Consider the following 18,632-nt stretch of genomic DNA (forward strand, 5'->3'; position numbering starts at 1 on the left):
TTGGAGTGACATGCTAACATAATTCACAAGAACTTATAAATCCTAGTCCCCTATCAGAACATTCAAACTAGCTTCTAAAAATTCGAATTTCTTGGTAAATCACAGAAGGGTAATCGCCTCAATTGACAACAATAAGTGTGAATGCAGACGCCAGAGAAACAAGCATACAAACGTAAGACCATGATAATATAATACCAACTCTCGTAACATCATTCTATTTTTTATAAATATCAACCGCCCCTTCCACGTCAAGATGACTCCAATCAAAAGATGAGTGCAAATATTTAGCAACGAATTTAACTTATATATATTGGTAGTGTAAAGTTTTTCACACTAGCCATGTAATTCAATCTATCACTGCATGTCACCAAACTTATCTTCAAGGTTTCTAGTTACGCTCATCGTGGATTTACTTTCATTTACCTTTTAGATGACCGATACTGTAAAACTTTCTTTGCACTGCCAATTTATACAAGTTAAAACTTTTTTTTACAATTCCTTTATAGACGGATGACCTCCTGTCCGATGCTCATCATTGTGAGAATCTATACAACACTTGGTGGGAAAAAAAAAAAAAAGATAGGTAGGATGATGATACTGATGTATAACGTCATGTAGATGCTAAATACAGCTATGAAGTGATGAAAGAAATGACTAGGTTCTTTCAAAGAAATTGAGCTCCTCATTTCTCTCAGCTCTCGTAATCAGATATTGGTTCTGGATCAGGGGCCGCATCCAACCTTGTTAGAACCTCGGGTTCTCCTGCGGTGTTCCTTGCTATCTATTTTCAAACATGAAACAACCAACATCAGAAATTAATATTAGCTCTTTGGATCAATGCATTAGCGAAAGAATTTACATGAAGTAATATCTTATTCACGTACTGCAGATTCATAAGCGAACATTCAACTGCATAAATCCATTCAAGTATTCCTTATATCTTGTCAGTTTTACATTATAGAAGCATTCAGTTATCAATCTAGTGAATGAGCTATGAGTTAATAATTTTGCAAGACCGATGACTGGGGCTCTGTTTTGGCATTTATGAAAGGAATTGCCGCATTGTCCACTAATGGAAGTATTTCTATCTGATAAGCAACAAATAGAACTAATAAAAAAGGACTTACCACGATCTCTTCATCAAGGTAAGAAATCATAATAAGTCTTTGAAACGCCTCGCCTGTAAAAAATAACAACTACTATTAAAAACGACTAAGATAGTAGCCCAAATATAAATTTAGGAAATGTTAAGTGTGTCGGATCATTAAGATGCCAAGATAGAGTTTGCCGAGTAGTTGAAAAGGACTGAACAACCAGGAAGAGAGATCTGACTAAAGGCAAGTATATTGGTTTGCACTTCAATGCAGAACAATAAAGTAAACAACTCAAGCTGCCGTTAACAAGTGAATGAAGAACTCAAAATTCCAGACAAAAATGGGACAGACTCAGCGAGATGAAGTGGTAATGTTCAGAAGACAAATCACCCTTATACCTTCATTTTTTTTTAAAAGCATCACTTTATATGCTCATAGGCCTAAATATGCTTGTGATGTGAATTGTGCATTATTACTCATATTTAGCTCTCTTATCAAGATATACTAGCTTAGTCTGAATGGCTTAGAAGTTGTCCTCAGTTGATAACAAAAATCTAACCCTAAAGAGATATTAAATGCTTACCGAGAGGAATTTTCAACCCACGGGACACAGTGTCTCTGATGGGAACAGGAAGTAGCTGGAGAGTATTAACAGCCTGATCCAAAGCACCCTTTAGTTGCTCAGGCACGGTATCCTCTTTTACCTTCGGAGTTTCAAATATCCCTTCAACATATTCCTCTTTCATTCGAAGAGGACCCTCAACAGAAAACTTGCTGGAGAGAACAAATTTATTTTCGATCTGCATTCCACCATCATTATATTTATTTCTGCTAAAATTCGTGAACAGGATATATTCAACTATTTATTTTCATGATGACCAGAACTAATAAACTGTATGACACAGCACCTTGAGGCCTTGACTAGGTTGATTCAAGCTGGACTGACTTGCTTAGGCCATTCAGGGTAAACTAATTCTTCTTAATTTTGTACGAGGGCAAGGCTTTGACTGTCAGGCCAACTGAGAATTAGCATTTTGGTTCACCCCACTTGTGGGATTACACTGGGTATGCTGTTGTTGTTCAGAATCAGTGTGAACCAAGGCAAACTCAACCCTAATTAAATTTGCTGAATTAGAAATCTGCATTTTAGTTGAGGCAAAATAGTTAGGTGATTTCTTCCCATCTTCCTAATCCAGTTCTAGCACTGCATTGACTAAGAAAGTATAAACAAACTCTGTTGGTATTCTTTTCCTTCCACCTTCCAATTAGTAAAAAGATTTTTTTCTTTCTATTTGACCATCGTATATGTTCTGCATATGAAATGTATTCACATAGACGAATTACCGAATTCAGTAATTTCACATGAGCAATAGCAGTCCCATATCCATTTCTGATTAGCAGATCTAATTTTGATAAATTTGCCAATGTTGGAGGAATTCTTCTGCAAAATCACAATATTTGTACATTAGCAGCTATTTAAATCACACTGAACTTGCACAAAAATCCAAGATCAGCTTTCACATTTTAGATGTAGAGCTAGACGTATCTGGGCTAAACCCACAAACCACACAAGTAATTAGATATGTCAATATAGTAGGGACCTGTCCTGCGTGGAGAAATGCGTGGCGTGGCCACGATGGGACAACGCTTTCTAGGGATTAGGCAGAGGGAGATGAAGAGAAAAAAGGACTTAGACATACATATATAACACAGGCGAGCTAAGTATCCAGTATATATGTGCAGTATTTTACTATTCTTTTTTGTACCTTAAACTATTTCGTGCGAAGTACCTACATCCATGTCACGCTCTTCAATACAAGTATGTCGGGAGGATGAACTATGAAATCTAATTGGTAGGCCAATAGATTAGTTTGCATGGTGCATGCGGCACAAGAGGGGCTGGGAACAGTGTAGGTTAAGTTCTTCTTCTTTTTTTTTTTTTTTTTTTGGAAGATCTCCTTTAAATTGTTATTCCTCACTGAAAAGTCTCTGTATTACTCCAGCAAATATCCAACATGTTTAAGCAAACTTGGTACTTCAGAAGAAGGGTAAACTGAAACAAAATATAAGTAGCTTCCGCATTAATATAGCCATATAGGTACATGTTTTTCATTTTTTATACAATCCGTGGTTTTCAATTTCTAGATGCCCCCTCTATCTTTCTGCATTTAACTACCAGACTTGATTCACTTGCCAAGTTTCGAACTTGTGTTGTGCGCCTACAACACATCTGCGTTGTAATTAATTTAAAGTTGAACCAAAGCCCATCGTGCAATATGGGTACATATTTTACTTGTCTAGTCAGAATGATACTTAATATAACCGGATGTAATCCACCAAAAGGATAAAGAAAAGGAATACTTGCCCAAATATAAGTCTGGTAGCCAAGAACACCGGGCTTGCAGTTCCAAACCACTCAAAATTCCATAGACCTTCCAAACAGGGAGACCTGGATAGCTGAAAAACACAAGTAAATAACTTATCAAGAAGCTTGAACAATGAAAATGCTCAGTCAGATTTTAAACAACTTACGTTGTGGGTCTAGGTGTCGGATTAAGTCTCTCAAGGGCAATGATCCGCTCGTTCACATCAATGAGCTGTACATCTGTTGTCTTCCCAGTGACCACTGCCTCAAAACCTCCAGCATCTTTCAACTATTGTAGAATGAACAACATACACAAGTGCTTAAGGGACTAATACCAATTACTCCCTATATAAGAATAATACTGATACTACTAGGTGAGTCAAACCATTTTCTCTTTCTTTTTTTTTTTTTTTTTTTTTTTTTTTTTTTTGGTCCAAAAACCATTTTCTCAAGTATTTTCCAATTAGCATTAATTACAAAGTTGTGGCATAGTTTGACTAGACACAAGAGTTGAGGTAGAACTAGAGACTTTTGACACATAGAATAGATATGAATATGAATAAAATATTAAAGCGCACTTGTACCAGATAATTAGGAGTATTAAAGTAAACTAGTTCATAAATATAGGAAGGTGTCCCGGTAAAAACTTACTCGCACAAGATGTTTCCACCAAATCAATGGTTGCATGACACGTGTTTGAATATATAACTATCACTTAATCATGGTTAATTAATGTATATATTCACTCCATTAAATCACTTAACTAAAGTTAAGTCGATTTGGTGTAAATACCCAATGCTGGTAAGCATTTACCAAAGTGTCCCTTTGTAGACATCTGATAAAATATAAATATAGAAAGGTGTCAATAAAGGAACTGCGCTAAATAAATTCTTATTACCAAAAATTGTGAAATCAGGCCTAAAATTAGCTTACTTTCACTCAACAACCATCAAATTTTGTAAAATTGTGGAATCAGGCCTAAAATCAGCTTACTTTCACTCAACAACCATCAAATTTTAGTTCTTCTACATTTCTTTAGCTAAATAGGAAAAAGATTGAACCTTTGCCCCCTGTTTGGATGTTTGTTTCCCGTGGTTCATTATTGTATTGTTTTCTATGAAACTATGTTTGTTTCTATTGTTCTTAAAATTATGCTGTATGGTGTTGTAAATCCGTTATAAATTCGTGGTTATATAACCATGAAAACCACCTATTTTTGTAACCAAGGATTTGATGGTTTTTGCGTGGTTACGTATTTCATTTACCCATTATACCCCACCCCCACCCCACCAACATACAATATTCATTAATACAGCACAATACAATACAATACAATACAATACAAATACTGTACATTATGAAACCATGGGGTAACGACCATGCAAACAGAGTGTTAAAAATCACAAACATACTTTTTAGGTAGATGAAAGAAACAATCCAACAAAAGGGAAACCGAAAATTTGATGAAAGAATGAAAGGCTCACAGCAAGAAGCAGAGATTCTTTAGCAGAAAGTCTTTCCATTTCTTTAGCAAAAGGGGAATAACAATAAGCAGTCTGCTCAACCATAGCTCTGCAAACTTTCAATTTCTTCTGGCCATTTCTGTAATTTTCTGGGGAAACTGTTACAGAAAGTAAAGAAAGAGTAGAAGGGAGTGGGGACGACGACGTATAGAGTGGATGCCGGGATAAAGACGGTGGTGCCAAGTTTTGAATTAATATCGCCATTGAAAAAGGACTAAAAGACAGTGAATTTGTATATTGAAAATTAATAGAAGTACTAGTGAATTTTCTAGAAAATCTCTGTTATTTTTTGAAACTGAAATTCTTCATGGGTCTATCTCCCTCACCCGCCTCTTATTTTTTCTGGTGGTTTTTTTTTTTTTTGTGACTGGTCTTTTGACTAATAACAGGTGCAAATATCAAATTCACATGTATATGTTGTACACAAAATAAATAATAAATTAAGCCAGAGTTTCAAGTATGACTATCGAAGAAAATTAAACGAAATTTTAAGTGGGTGGTGCAAAAAACAAAATTATTTGGGGGGTGAGTGGTGCAAAAACCAAAAAAATAAAAAATAAAAAATAAAAAAATTTCAAAACTTTTTTTTTAAAACAAAATTATTTTTTTTGGGTGGGTGGGTGGAGTAAGAAACCAAAGAAAAAATTTTATTTTCAAGACTTTTTTTTTTTGCCGGGGTTGGGGGTGCAAAAAATAAAAAACAAAAACCGAAAATTTTTTTTGAAAGAATGCAAAAAAAAATTTTCAAAAGCAAAAAACATTTTTTTTGGTGGATTCTTTAGCAGCGGGGTCGGGGGTTTCCATTTCAAAAAATCAAAAATAAAAAGGGGAATAACAAATTTTTTTTTTTTTTTTTTCTGCTCAACGGGGGGGTGGCTCTGCGAAAAAACAAAAATTTCAAAAAAAAAATTTTTTCTGGGGTCTGGCCATTTCTGTAATTTTCTGAGGAAACTGTTACAGAAAGTAAAGAAGGGAGTGGGAACGACGACGTATAGAGTGGATGCCGGGATAAAGACGGTGGTGCTAAGTTTTGAATTAATATCGCCATTGAAAAAGGACTAAAACACAGTGAATTTTCTAGAAAATCTCTTCTATTTTTCTATTGTTATTTTTTGAAACTGAAATTCTTCATTAATCTATCTCCCTCACCCGCCTCTTATTTTTTCTGGTAGTTTATTTTTTTTGTAAAAAAACTGGTCTTTTTTTAACTAACATTTTGCACTTTTTTATCCTTAATTAAATGCCCAAGTTAGTTGTTTTTTTAAAAAAAATTTTTTTTTTTTTTTTTTGACACAAAATAAATCAAATTCACATGATTTTCAACTATGACTATTGAAGAAAATTAAACGAAATTTCATCCAAATTGATGTGAAAATGAACATGTATGTTTAACTTAGGTTTAGTTTGGTTTTCAATATGCCAAAAAACATCAATATTTTTGCTTGGTTATTTAACAAAGTATTTAAGTTATATACATTGACAAAAGATGTAGAGAAATTTTAGGTCAAATTAATATGTTATAGCACTCTTCTATTTTTCAGATTGTCATATCAATTTTGCTATAAGAATTTACTTATTGTTATAAGTGAACTTAACCTGATGGTTTAAATTTATCAAAACTTATTAACGGACAATTCAAATAACATAAATTCTTAACGGAAAGGTCGAACCAAACAACAAAATACATACCATTATGTATAGAAAAAATTGCACTTCTCCCTTCATACGGGCTGATTTTTAGTTTTTGCCCTTAGCAATTGAATTTATGCCTAGTGGGATATGAGTTCTTTAAGGTCGTGGGACATAACTTATGAGATATTATGATGTGAAAATATAAACTTATATCTCGCGAAAAAAATTACTATTTGTTATGAGGGCAAAAGGGCCAAAAGTTCCAATCTATGCTGTAGTTCTGGACTGGATTGCCACAGATGAAGAAGATGATGGGTCCATCTGGGTTTGATATTGTTGACAGTGGGGTAGTGGATTTTCTTGAAGAATTAGAAATGAAAGAGAGGCCAGAAATAGCTTTGGTCTTCCTATCAATCTATAATGAACAAGCCCAGTTGAACAGCCCAGAACTTGTACAACTATTCTTTAATCGGAAAAGGTCCAAAAATACCCCTAATGTATGAAAAATGGGCTTCCAAAAATAACTTCCATCCTGTTAATTGGCCCAAAAATGCCTTCATCCACCTATTTGGTCCAAAAATACGCCTACTTATTTTTTTGGCTCAAGAATACCCCTCAACATTATTTAATTTTGATGGTATTTTTTCAATTTTAAAATGCCACGTGGCTTGTTTTGATTGGACACATATATTATTTAATTTAAAAATTAAACCCCACTCATTTAGTAACTTAAACCCACTTCAAATTATTGTGGCCATACTTGCAAGCAGTCTGATGAGCAGCCATGATATTATTCCTAATCGAGCCGGCATTGATGTACTCAAAAGTTACTATATGAAGAGCAACTAAAGTTATCCCAAGAAGGAAACCACCTAATGCCACATGAAAGTTCGAAACTTACTCTCCTCAGAGACTAACACAAGAGAGAACACAGATTATCAAATAATACCCGGACTAACTCACTTATGAGAACATCATAGATGAATTATTTATCAGAACAGTTAATACTTGAAATTCAATTTCAACAACTTCATTTTATCATCATGCACTAACATAAAAGGTTATATGCAACAACTCAGACAATTTGGAACAAAAACTTGTCCAAGGGAATAATTAGCTCAACAACACCTACCCGATTTTAAATAGGCACCAAAATGCAAGTTCTTAATGCTTGGCAGCAGAATTACAGGTCCTTTTATTAAGCTTCCATAACATCAAAGTGGCCAAAGTATATCATAACCAAAACTCAGAAAAATCAAGATAAACCATGCGATATTGATGATGATATTTTGAGCCTTTGGATGTCGTTGGCAGTGAGAATGAAATGTGGGTTTAAAATAATGGGTCAACGGGTTTGGGTTTCAAAGTGGGTAGGGTTTAATTTTTAAATTAAAATAATATATGTGTAATCAAAACGAGCCACGTGGCATTTTAAAATTAGAAAAATACCTTTAAAATTAGGCTGTTAGTTTGAGGGGTATTCTTGAGCCAAAAAAAAAAAATAGGTTGGGTTTATTTTTCGATCAAATAGGTGGATGGAGGGGTATTTTTGGACCAATAGGTGGATAGAGGGTATTTTTGAGCCATTTCCCATACGTTAGGGGTATTTATGGACCTTTTCCGTTCTTTAATTGAAGACCACCAATTTGAGGGATAAAAATTAAAGACCACCCCCGAATAAGAACAATCGTGCAAATTGCCCCATTTTTTTGCTCGGATTGGCCTTCAAACGCGCTGGTCTTTAATTTTTGTCCCTCAAATTGCTGGTTTTTAATTTTTTTCCTTCGCCTAAAAAAAAATGACCAAAAATACCCTGCAATTCTGGGTTCGAACCCTGGCTCAGCCAAAAAAATAAATAATTTGGCAACACAAGGTTTTGCGAAAGTTAGGTCTTAAACTTAGTTATGTTGTAGTTCTAAGTTAGGCCTTGTAAGGCATAACTTCTGTTGTTCTAAGTTATGCCTAAGGCAAAAGTTATGCTAGATAAGGGGTGAAGTTATGCCTTAACTATGGCTCAAGGCATAACTTGCCTTGCGATTTTTTTTTTTACTTTGTTGGGATTTTATTTTTGCTCGAATAGGCCTAATTTGTTATGAAATTCTGCCTTGCGAAATTTTTTTATACTCTGCTGGGGTTTGAACCCAAAATCTCAAGGATATTTTCGGCCACTTAAAGTGCCGAAGGACAAAAATTAAAGACCAGCAATTTGAGGGGAAAAAAATTAAAGATGACCCCCGAATAAGGGCATTTGTGCGAATGAACAATTGCCAATTTTTAACAATGGTTTTGGAAGAATATAACCACCAAAAATTGTTGAATGGTAAGTATTCCTTCATCTTTAAATAGAGTCTTCTTTAATAGAAAACGCATTATCCATGGTGAGAGTTCCCTAGGGGCCAGAAGTGTGCATACTTTGATAAATACTGAATTACCATACCAAAATCGAAATTTTTGATAATTAGATTTCGGTATTACAATATTCAGTATTAATCCTAAATATACCATCCATATATATATATATATATAATAATTTAATTAATCCTAAATATAAATTAATAAAAGGCCTAAAATCCTCCTGACTAAAGCTTTTGTGCTATTACTACTAAATATTTAACTACATATAATTATATATAATACAAATTACTCAAAATGTGTGTTGTTTCCAGCCAACACTAGACATTTCATCGCATGAAAGAGTTTTCATTGTTTTTGAAGTCATAATTCTCCACTTTATATAAGTCGAAGTCAAACAAACTATAATTATTAATTTACCATGCACAAACTAAAATCAAAATTTAAAAATACTGAACCAAATCGAACTAATTTGATATGGCAATGATAGAACATTTTTAAAAACCAAAAACTAAAATTACCAAATCGGAAGTTTTTAAACCGTACAGTAAATTCCTTATCTTTTCTGGTTTACTGTTTATTCAATCTTTTCCATTTTACCAATTATTTGTTAGGAGAACATAATCCCTTTGCTAAATTTCTACGTCAAACACACTAAGGAACTTTACTTTCAAGAAAAGGATCGCGTATGTATAAAGAAGAAAACTTCCACTACAACTAACTATAATAGTCCAAGAAATGGAGATTCATGTATCACAAAATTAAAGGGTTAATTTCACATGTGATTATATATTAAATTTTATTTACTATAGCAATAAATTAATATAATTATTTTTTCATATTAAAGTAACTAATCTTCACCTACTATAACAACAAGTCATTAAACTTTATCCACTATGATAAGAAAAGTTACAAAATAATGTTTTGTTATGCTGAAATATATAATTGACTTACATACTATATATAGCAGTACATCACTAGATTTAATTACTATAACGATAACACTACCATCAAAATAACTTTCTGTTATAATAATGATTAGAATTCAGTTATTTTAATGTTACAATCTTTTTTTGTTATTGTAATTTTAGTACTTTTATAGGGAATAAAGTACAGTGAGTACTATACATGTATTCTTAAACTATTTTTTTAATAGTTTAAGAATACATGTATTAAAAATAAAATCAAAGAAATTTTTAAACATGAAGGGGAAGATAAACAAATAAATGATGACAGTCCGATAATTATCTGCGTTATTGCGAGAAACTAAAGACTAATAGATCCCGATTAAATCATCACTTTTGACACTTGACATTGACGGTCAGCATAAAAGTTACTCCATATAAACTTTAATGACTTTAAATATTATTAAAAGAAACAATTTTGGAGTTTAAGGTATATATACTTGATTGATTGACTCTTTCATGATCATTTTAACTACCCAACAAGAAGATCCAGGTGAATAATTACTTTAAAAAAAGGAATAATTAATATTGTCAGAGGTGGATCGAGGATTTGAAGTTTGAGGATGTTTAGTCATAAAATCGGTACAGTTGAATTTGTGTTCGTGATCAGGAAATGTGAATCAAAGTGACCAACAAAGCAATAGAATATGCAGTAAAGTCGATGTGAATGAAATGTAAATAAAACAAAAGTAAGAGATAGCCTGAGCCTCGGTGGAACTTTGAGCTAGCGATTCCGGCTAAGTTACCAACCGGACCCTCAATGACTCCAAACTGAAGTAATAAGAGTTTAAAATAAGGCAAGTGCGGAATGCTGTTGTGTATTGCTCTTGGATTTCGTGTCCTCTACAATGGAATGATAAGTCCTATTTATACTAGGAACTAGGGGTACAGGTTCCATGAATCGTTTTACTACCAATATTAATGATATGATAATGAATGGTAATAAAGGGTACTAATGCACGTTTAAGACTGGAAGAAGACTATGGATTTCTTATAATGGCTATGCATTGAATGACGTTTGACCGGTGAGTTGGCATGCTTCTTCAGGCCTTTTATAGTTTTTGTCTCTGGCAGCGGTTACCAAATTACTTCTCCGGAGTGTCGTTATACTTTTCCGGAGCCCCTCGCTTGCTGATTCGAATCTGACCTATCACCATCGCCACGTGTCATCTTTGGATACGTCCACTCGGTGTCTACGAATTTGCCCTATACAAAGGATTCTTACATTGACCTTAAATTAATATTACAACAATAACTCGGTTCACAATCAAATATTTATAGATATTTACTGAATTTCTAATATATATACATGATTTGAGCAAAACCTACTAGGTTACATGAACCCGTAGCTAAGCCTTTGAATCTGGCTCAAAATATTGTCAGATTAACACTAGGCTAAGAGGTGGAGTTAGCATGAGAAGTAAGATTTCGATATAATCCAGTAATCTTGATTCACATTTTGTATATTAATTGAAAAATCTACTAAATAAGTTAATATAATAAATCCTAAATCTTAGACGACCAAAACCTTTTGAATCAAGTGGAAAGGGTATCAAAAGTACCCTTATATATGTTCTATCAAAAGTGTTCTTTAAAGGGGGTATTAAAGGGCAATTTTGATAGCGACAACCATATAGCTGTGCACGTCTAAAGACTCATTTTCCCACATGAATTGTCTATAACTTTTGGGTTTTCAAATTTAATTTCCCCCCTCAACCATATAGCTAGATAAATATTTATATTATTCTTCTGATATCTTTTTTATTTTCTTCATGGATATATTATGCTTTTGAAATCCAGCTTTCAACATTATTATTGCCCAATAAAGTATAGCCATTTTTTGTGTAATTTGTTCATCGATAATTAAATATGCCAGATCATAAAAGGATGTGAGAAATAACAATCATCTCTACCAAGTCTATTATTTTCTATTAGAAGCAATTATTTTGCTAGCTTGGCCCTCCAAACTAATTGACTTGGAATATATAACTTGGTGTAGTCTTTGTCAAATGTAGATCAGGTGGATATATAAGATCATATTCATCTAGATATTACTGCTTTAGATACTCAATTAGTCTTTTATCAAACAGTAAACTCAATATTATTTGATCAAGTACATCAATTAATTTCCACAACTGCCTAGCCACACATCGTAGGCATCCGTAGTTACTCATGAATGATGATCGAAATTTGATAATGAACGCTTCACTACAAATCTACAATAACACCCGCGCATTGGGATAAAAGGACTAACATTTTTCTTTTTGAAACACTCACAAACATAAGGAAAAAAATTAAATCTTCTTTCTTGGTACAAACGATATTTTATTATATTATAGCAAAAGCGTCGCAAAAGGAGCGAGGTGTTGCAGAAGCACCGAGAGGTCAATATTATTTACCATACAAGCGATAGCACCTAAACTAGGAGGACTCATAAGCGAGCCATTACAAAAAGGGGTAACAAGGGACTTAAATCTGTAGGAAAGACAAAAAGGCTTACAACTAACAACGAAATACTGAGAAATTTTGCTAGGTAAACTTATGGACACCAATTTTAACCCATAAAAATATAAACGTATCTTATTTTATCAAGACACAAATTGAACCATGGCTATATAAATATTGATCAATTTGTCAATTTAATGGTGAGTGGACATCCACCCCACACGTGAGGGAAAGAGGCCGACATGATCTCTTGGGAGGTGGCAGGGAATAATTCTTTGCTGGCAAGGGTCCACCTACTAATTTTGAGGAGGAGCATCCATCCCTTCTTTTCATCCGACGGATTCAGGATTTTATATATTAAATAAATTTAAAATTTACAATTGTTAATATTAAATTCATCATTATGAGTATTGAAATAGCTTCTCTTTATCTTCCAAAGTAGGGGTAAGTCCAGCATCATTTCTACCCTCTCTTTTCACTTATGAGATTCTGTTGGATATGATGTTGTTATTGTAAATTCATTATTATAAGTTTAGATCTTATATTTGTCAAAAAACTTGCAAGGGAGTAGAAACGGTAAAATTAGCTCCGTGTGACCTTTAGGCAATGCGTTTGAGGCGTGGAAGCAGCCATTAATGCTTGCATTAGGGTAGACTGTCTATATCAGACCTTTTGAGGTGCGATCCTTCCCTGAACTTGTTAACTCGGAATGCTTTGTGCACCAAGCTATCCTTTGATTTGTTAAATTTTTTATAAATCTCTTTCTTTCTCTCTCTCTATATATATCTGTAGCCGAAAGGCCATATTCGCCCTTGGTGATCAGTATCCACATTGGATCTTAAACAAATATGAATTCGTGCCCCGTAAGATTAAACGAAAAAACGCTCCCCATACATGCTTAAAACTTGAACTCGATTTTTTTTTTTTATTAAGGATGAAATAATCACGTTAATCTTTTTTTTTTTTGGGTCAAAATAATCACGTTAATCTTACCATGATCCTTAGTGGCAGGAGCATTCCCTTCCTGATTCCTTTTCCTAATCGTCCCCCACAATGTGTCATTATTATGCTCACCTACCCCACGATGGTACTGACAGTTAAAATCGCCGGAGCTAGAAAAAATAATTAAAGCATATATTATGAAAAAAAATGCTGGGGCACCCTTCACATGTCAAATTTGCCCTTTTGTCTATACTAATTGGACAATTATGTCCCATGCGTTTTTCTTAATTTTCGACACCAATGTATAATAATAAAGTCACAACTCACAAGGATACAACTCAAAACTTGCTGACAATATGGAAGGTTATACATAATTTTATCTCAATGTTTAGCATCTTAATCATGCGTTTTTCTTTTGTCCCAGTGTATAATAGAAAGCATTAGAGACAATATGGAAGGTTATACATAATTTTATCTCAATGTTTACCATCTTAATCATTTGTCCCTTTAGAGCAATAGTGATAATAAAATCTTAATGACAACGTATCAGGACTCAGTGTAATATCATAAGTGGGCTCGCGAGGGTAGAGTTATTTACAATAGGCTATGGCTAAAGGAATGATAACATTAATACTAGTCGATAATTGATATTATGGTGTTTGAATTATATGATCTAAAGACATTAAGTTTAATACAAGTCTTATGTTGCACCAATAGTTTTTATTAGGGGTGTATATAAGTTGGTTTGATTTGGATTTTTTATTTATCAAATCAAATTAATTATGTCATATTTTAAAACAAAAGCAAATCAATAAAAGTCACGTTTTTTTTTCTCAATGAGGTCTCCACTTTCCAATTTTTTTTTCTATCCTACATACAACAATTATATGAAGTGTTCCCAAATTTATGATGCTTCCCAACTTAAGTGAAATAATTTAAATGGTATAAAATAAAGAAATAAAGACTTTTGTAGCTTTATCATACATAACATCCGCGTGACGTGACCATAAAAATTAAGCTTCTCAATAATAGTAAATACAAGCGTAAAATTAATTATTTCCAGATATAGAAGTATGTTATTCTTTTCTGAACTAACTAATTTTGACGAATTGAAACCTCCAAAATTAATCATTAAATAGGATTTAAATGATTGGTCTTGGAGTTAAATAAAAAATGGTAGGGGTAAATCTGTCCTAACATGAAAAAAAATCAAGGCAAAAGTCAGACAGCTATATCCACCATGAAAATGATGCTGTCATGAGGTCCACTCACTTGTTGATATAATGATAACCAACGAACTCCTCCTCTCTCAACAGAATATTGAAATTTGAGGCTCATTTTAAGGCTCAATTTCATTTGCTATTAACACTTAACATACACTTTCAAAAACAAGAACGAGGGAGCAATATAGCCCATCAACAACAATACCATTTTTGGAAATCCATTAAAGGTACAAACTTTACTATTGAATCTTGATTTTTTTTTTTCATGCTCTATACATGTTTGTGGATGTTTTCCAATAAAGATTGATAATTTGGAGATTTTTTTTTTTTTTAATCATTTTGGCTTGATCATTTAGTTTGGTGGTGTGTGTGATTTTTAAATTTTTTTTGTCATTCTCAATCAATGTTTGTGGATATTTCCTAATAAAGATTGATACTTTGGAGAAAGAATTTTGTGGGTGTCATCTATTTTTGGATTGATCATTTATTTTGGTAGTGTATGTGATTTTAAAATCATCTCATTATTAATATACATGTTTGTAGATATTCACCAATTGATAATTTAAAGAAATTCTTCTGTGGGTCTAATCTATGTTGTTCGGACTCATAAAAAATGTCGAGGGGTGTGTTGACGGATTCTCCAAAAATAGTGCATTTTTGTTGGATCAAACGCGGGTGCGACATCATTTTTGGAGAGTCGAAGCAACATTTTCCTCTGTTTGGTTTGATCATTGATTTGGTAGTGTATTTGTGATTTTGTTCTTTTTGGTTTGTTGATTTATTGTGCTGGAAATGGATAATGGTTTTACTGTTGAAGGTGGATTCTTGGATCTGCAAACGGGGGGTCTTCCATTTGATTGAAATGTCAAAAGTTAGATGTGATTTTATTTAATTGCTTTTTTGTTTGGTGTTTCTTTTTTCATTCTTTTTGGTAGATGTAATTCTTTTCAATCTGTTCTTTAGAAGATGTCCAATTGATTAAGCATGCACCTCAATTGACATTTCTGTTGTTTTTTTATTATTCAAATGAGATTACTTTCACATCAAAAAGGAAAGTATCGAGAGTTAATGGAAAGATCTGATTTACGTTGGATATGTACTAATTTTATTGTGCGTTCATAAATATACATGCAGTGTATCCATGATCATATAAGATTGTTGTCAAAGCCTTTCTTTATTCTCAGCTATGAGCGTTAGTTGTCACACGTGTGAATTTGATTTACTTTTTAGCCACAGAACTTGTGTATTAGGATTTTTTTCACTTATAATGGTGTTTGATTTTCAATATTACACGAGATCTTTATATGTTTATGGTTTTAGTAATATATCTTATTCCCGAGCACATAAAAGACGGCAGAAGTATTAGTATTTTTCACTTATTGTGGTGTTTGATCTTCACTATTACACGAGATCTTTTTATGCTTTTGATTTCAGTAACATGACAATAACGTTTATCTTATTCCAGAGCACATAAAAAATGGCAGAAGGTGAGGATATTCAGCCCCTTGTCTGTGACAATGGAACAGGAATGGTTAAGGTAACAACGATATTTCACTGGATTCATTAAAGACGACATTGGCTTTATTTGATCCGAAATACTGACTGTTAATTTTGTCCTAAAATTGTTAGGCTGGATTTGCTGGAGATGATGCTCCTAGGGCTGTCTTCCCTAGCATTGTGGGACGCCCTCGTCACACTGGTGTGATGGTTGGCATGGGCCAGAAAGATGCCTATGTTGGTGATGAGGCTCAATCCAAAAGGGGTATTTTGACTTTGAAGTATCCAATTGAACACGGTATTGTTAGCAACTGGGATGATATGGAGAAGATTTGGCATCATACCTTTTACAATGAACTTCGTGTGGCTCCAGAAGAGCATCCAGTTCTCCTCACAGAAGCTCCTCTTAACCCAAAAGCCAATCGAGAAAAGATGACTCAGATCATGTTTGAGACCTTTAACGCCCCTGCCATGTATGTCGCCATTCAGGCCGTTCTTTCCCTCTATGCCAGTGGACGTACAACTGGTAAGCTTTGTCTTCGCACAACTACTTGTATATATTTTTGTGGAATGCTTGAAATCCAACTGCTCCAATGAAGTATGAGATTGACTATTGGTTGAAACATTATGTTGAGTCCTTTTTGTTAGGTAGAGAACAGAATTAGTGAAAATAAATTATGAAGTTAGTTGTGTTCCTCAATTTAAAACCACCTAAAGTATGTAAGTAGGGCTGGCAAAACGGTTAACAAACACAAGTAACCATCCAATCCGATATTATCCACTAAAAATGGATATCCAGATGGATAATCTGGATATCCGTATTATCAATACTCATTTGTCTGCTTATTATTTTTCATGTGTTCTTGCTTTTTGGGAATCTGAGCTTTTTTTTGGCTTTTAGCTTGTTTTCCCACCTAACTATTCCAGAAACCATAGATAATATGGATATCCATATTTTCCTTTGGTTAACCCATTTTTGTTCCATGTTAAATATGGATATTTTATCCGTTTTTGTTTAACCCGTTTTCAACCTGTCCATATTCAATTCGAGCTGTCCATTTGCCACTCCTAAATATAAGCTTATCTGACTATGGACTGTGCTTTTTGATGCCAGGTATTGTGCTGGACTCTGGAGATGGTGTCAGCCACACAGTTCCCATCTACGAAGGTTACGCCCTCCCACACGCAATCCTGCGTCTTGATCTGGCAGGACGTGATCTCACAGATCACCTCATGAAGATTCTCACAGAACGAGGCTACTCTTTCACCACCACGGCCGAGCGGGAAATTGTCAGGGATGTGAAGGAGAAGTTGGCTTACATTGCTCTTGACTATGAACAAGAAATTGAAACAGCAAAGACCAGCTCATCCGTGGAGAAGAGCTATGAGCTTCCTGATGGACAGGTTATCACCATAGGTGCTGAGCGATTCCGCTGCCCAGAAGTGTTGTTCCAACCATCAATGATCGGAATGGAAGCTGCTGGTATTCATGAAACCACATACAATTCCATCATGAAGTGTGACGTTGATATCAGGAAGGATCTTTATGGAAATATCGTCCTCAGTGGTGGTACCACAATGTTCCCCGGCATTGCTGATAGGATGAGCAAGGAAATTACAGCATTAGCTCCAAGTAGCATGAAGATCAAGGTTGTTGCCCCGCCTGAGAGGAAGTACAGTGTCTGGATCGGAGGATCTATTTTGGCCTCCCTCAGCACATTCCAGCAGGTACGCAAAATCGGCAGGAAGATCTATTTATTTTTTGTAGTCTGCTTCATTTCAAAGTTGCACATCTTAAAGCTTATTCACTATCTAGATAAGTATAGTAGATTACTTTAGCATAAAAACCAACTTGCTTAGGTGACTTTATTATGGTTGAGAATGCGAATTATTTGAGAGCAAACGCTGACCATTACTTTCTATGCCTGAGCTCTTTCAACTGAATGTGATGAAGAATTGTCAAGGACGCACAAGAAATTTTACTTACGAGATTTCTTTTCTCTTGAGTACAGATGTGGATAGCTAAGGCAGAGTACGATGAATCTGGACCTTCGATCGTTCACAGAAAATGCTTCTAAATACAGCATGCTGAGAAAGAGAAGAAATATACAAACTTGCATTTCGAGAGCAGTACCGCGTCAATTCATTGCATATAATATGCTTCTCACTTGTATTTCCTTTTGATTATTTTTGTTTCTGTTCCTTCATCTGAGTCAATCTCAAATATTTGGTCATTGGTATTGAAAAAAAAAAAAAAAAGCAAGCAGTTCATGTTTAAGTCAATTTACCATTAATATTTTTATGTAGAAGAGTTGTATGTCAAAAATGATGTTGTGATTTGAATTATGGATAAAGAGCTTGTTGATTCATTTTATATATTCTCTCGGTCTCAATTTTTGTGTATCCAAAAATAAGAAACATCCTTCATTTCCCCTTCTCCATGACACGTGTCTACTTTAAGTTACAGACTTACAGTATAATTCCTTGAAGTTAGCAATCTATACGAAGACTTTCACTTATAGTATCTGATTCTTGAAGCAATTTAGTGAAATTTGCGAAGTGTATGCATCTAGGGAATTACTAATTCCACACAA

The 18,632-nt window shown here is 34.0% G+C and overlaps 2 protein-coding genes across 3 annotated transcripts; one reads left to right on the forward strand and one right to left on the reverse strand.

Moving 5' to 3' along the window:
* Positions 1–438: 438 nt before the first annotated feature.
* LOC132049265 (probable plastid-lipid-associated protein 13, chloroplastic) lies at positions 439–6,155 on the reverse strand. 2 transcript variants are annotated; one of them, XM_059440012.1, is made up of 8 exons: positions 5,929–6,155; positions 4,944–5,075; positions 3,627–3,748; positions 3,460–3,543; positions 2,439–2,535; positions 1,678–1,894; positions 1,128–1,180; positions 439–781 (listed from the first exon to the last, which is right to left on the reverse strand). In XM_059440012.1, the coding sequence occupies exons 1-8, from the start codon at positions 6,028–6,030 to the stop codon at positions 692–694; spliced, it is 897 nt and encodes a 298-aa protein (XP_059295995.1). In that variant the 5' UTR covers positions 6,031–6,155; the 3' UTR covers positions 439–691. The 2 variants fall into 2 exon arrangements, with proteins under 2 accessions (XP_059295995.1, XP_059295994.1); XM_059440011.1 differs by lacking the exon at positions 5,929–6,155 and having other exon boundaries at positions 4,944–5,208.
* Positions 6,156–14,588: 8,433 nt separating this feature from the next.
* On the forward strand, positions 14,589–18,412 carry LOC132049266 (actin-66). Its single transcript, XM_059440013.1, has 5 exons — positions 14,589–14,768; positions 16,007–16,078; positions 16,171–16,564; positions 17,153–17,766; positions 18,051–18,412. Exons 2-5 carry the CDS (start codon positions 16,019–16,021, stop codon positions 18,114–18,116), a joined length of 1,134 nt encoding a protein of 377 aa, XP_059295996.1. The 5' UTR covers positions 14,589–14,768; positions 16,007–16,018; the 3' UTR covers positions 18,117–18,412.
* The last annotated feature ends 220 nt before the right edge of the window (positions 18,413–18,632 follow it).

This window comes from Lycium ferocissimum, chromosome 3 (assembly GCF_029784015.1).
Source record: "Lycium ferocissimum isolate CSIRO_LF1 chromosome 3, AGI_CSIRO_Lferr_CH_V1, whole genome shotgun sequence".
NCBI classification, from domain to species: Eukaryota; Viridiplantae; Streptophyta; class Magnoliopsida; order Solanales; family Solanaceae; genus Lycium; species Lycium ferocissimum.

Excerpts from the sequence above, each read along its gene's own strand:
- LOC132049265 (XM_059440011.1), bottom strand. The coding sequence starts at position 5,186 with ATGGCGATATTAATTCAAAACTTGGCACCACCGTCTTTATCCCGGCAT. Across the intron at positions 1,895-2,438 it reads ATGTGAAATTACTGAATTCG|ATCGAAAATAAATTTGTTCT; the intron begins GTAATTCGTCTA and ends GGTGGAATGCAG. Across the intron at positions 1,181-1,677 it reads TGGGTTGAAAATTCCTCTCG|GCGAGGCGTTTCAAAGACTT; the intron begins GTAAGCATTTAA and ends TATTTTTTACAG.
- LOC132049266 (XM_059440013.1), top strand. The coding sequence starts at position 16,019 with ATGGCAGAAGGTGAGGATATTCAGCCCCTTGTCTGTGACAATGGAACA. Across the intron at positions 16,079-16,170 it reads ATGGAACAGGAATGGTTAAG|GCTGGATTTGCTGGAGATGA; the intron begins GTAACAACGATA and ends TAAAATTGTTAG. Across the intron at positions 16,565-17,152 it reads TGCCAGTGGACGTACAACTG|GTATTGTGCTGGACTCTGGA; the intron begins GTAAGCTTTGTC and ends TTTTGATGCCAG.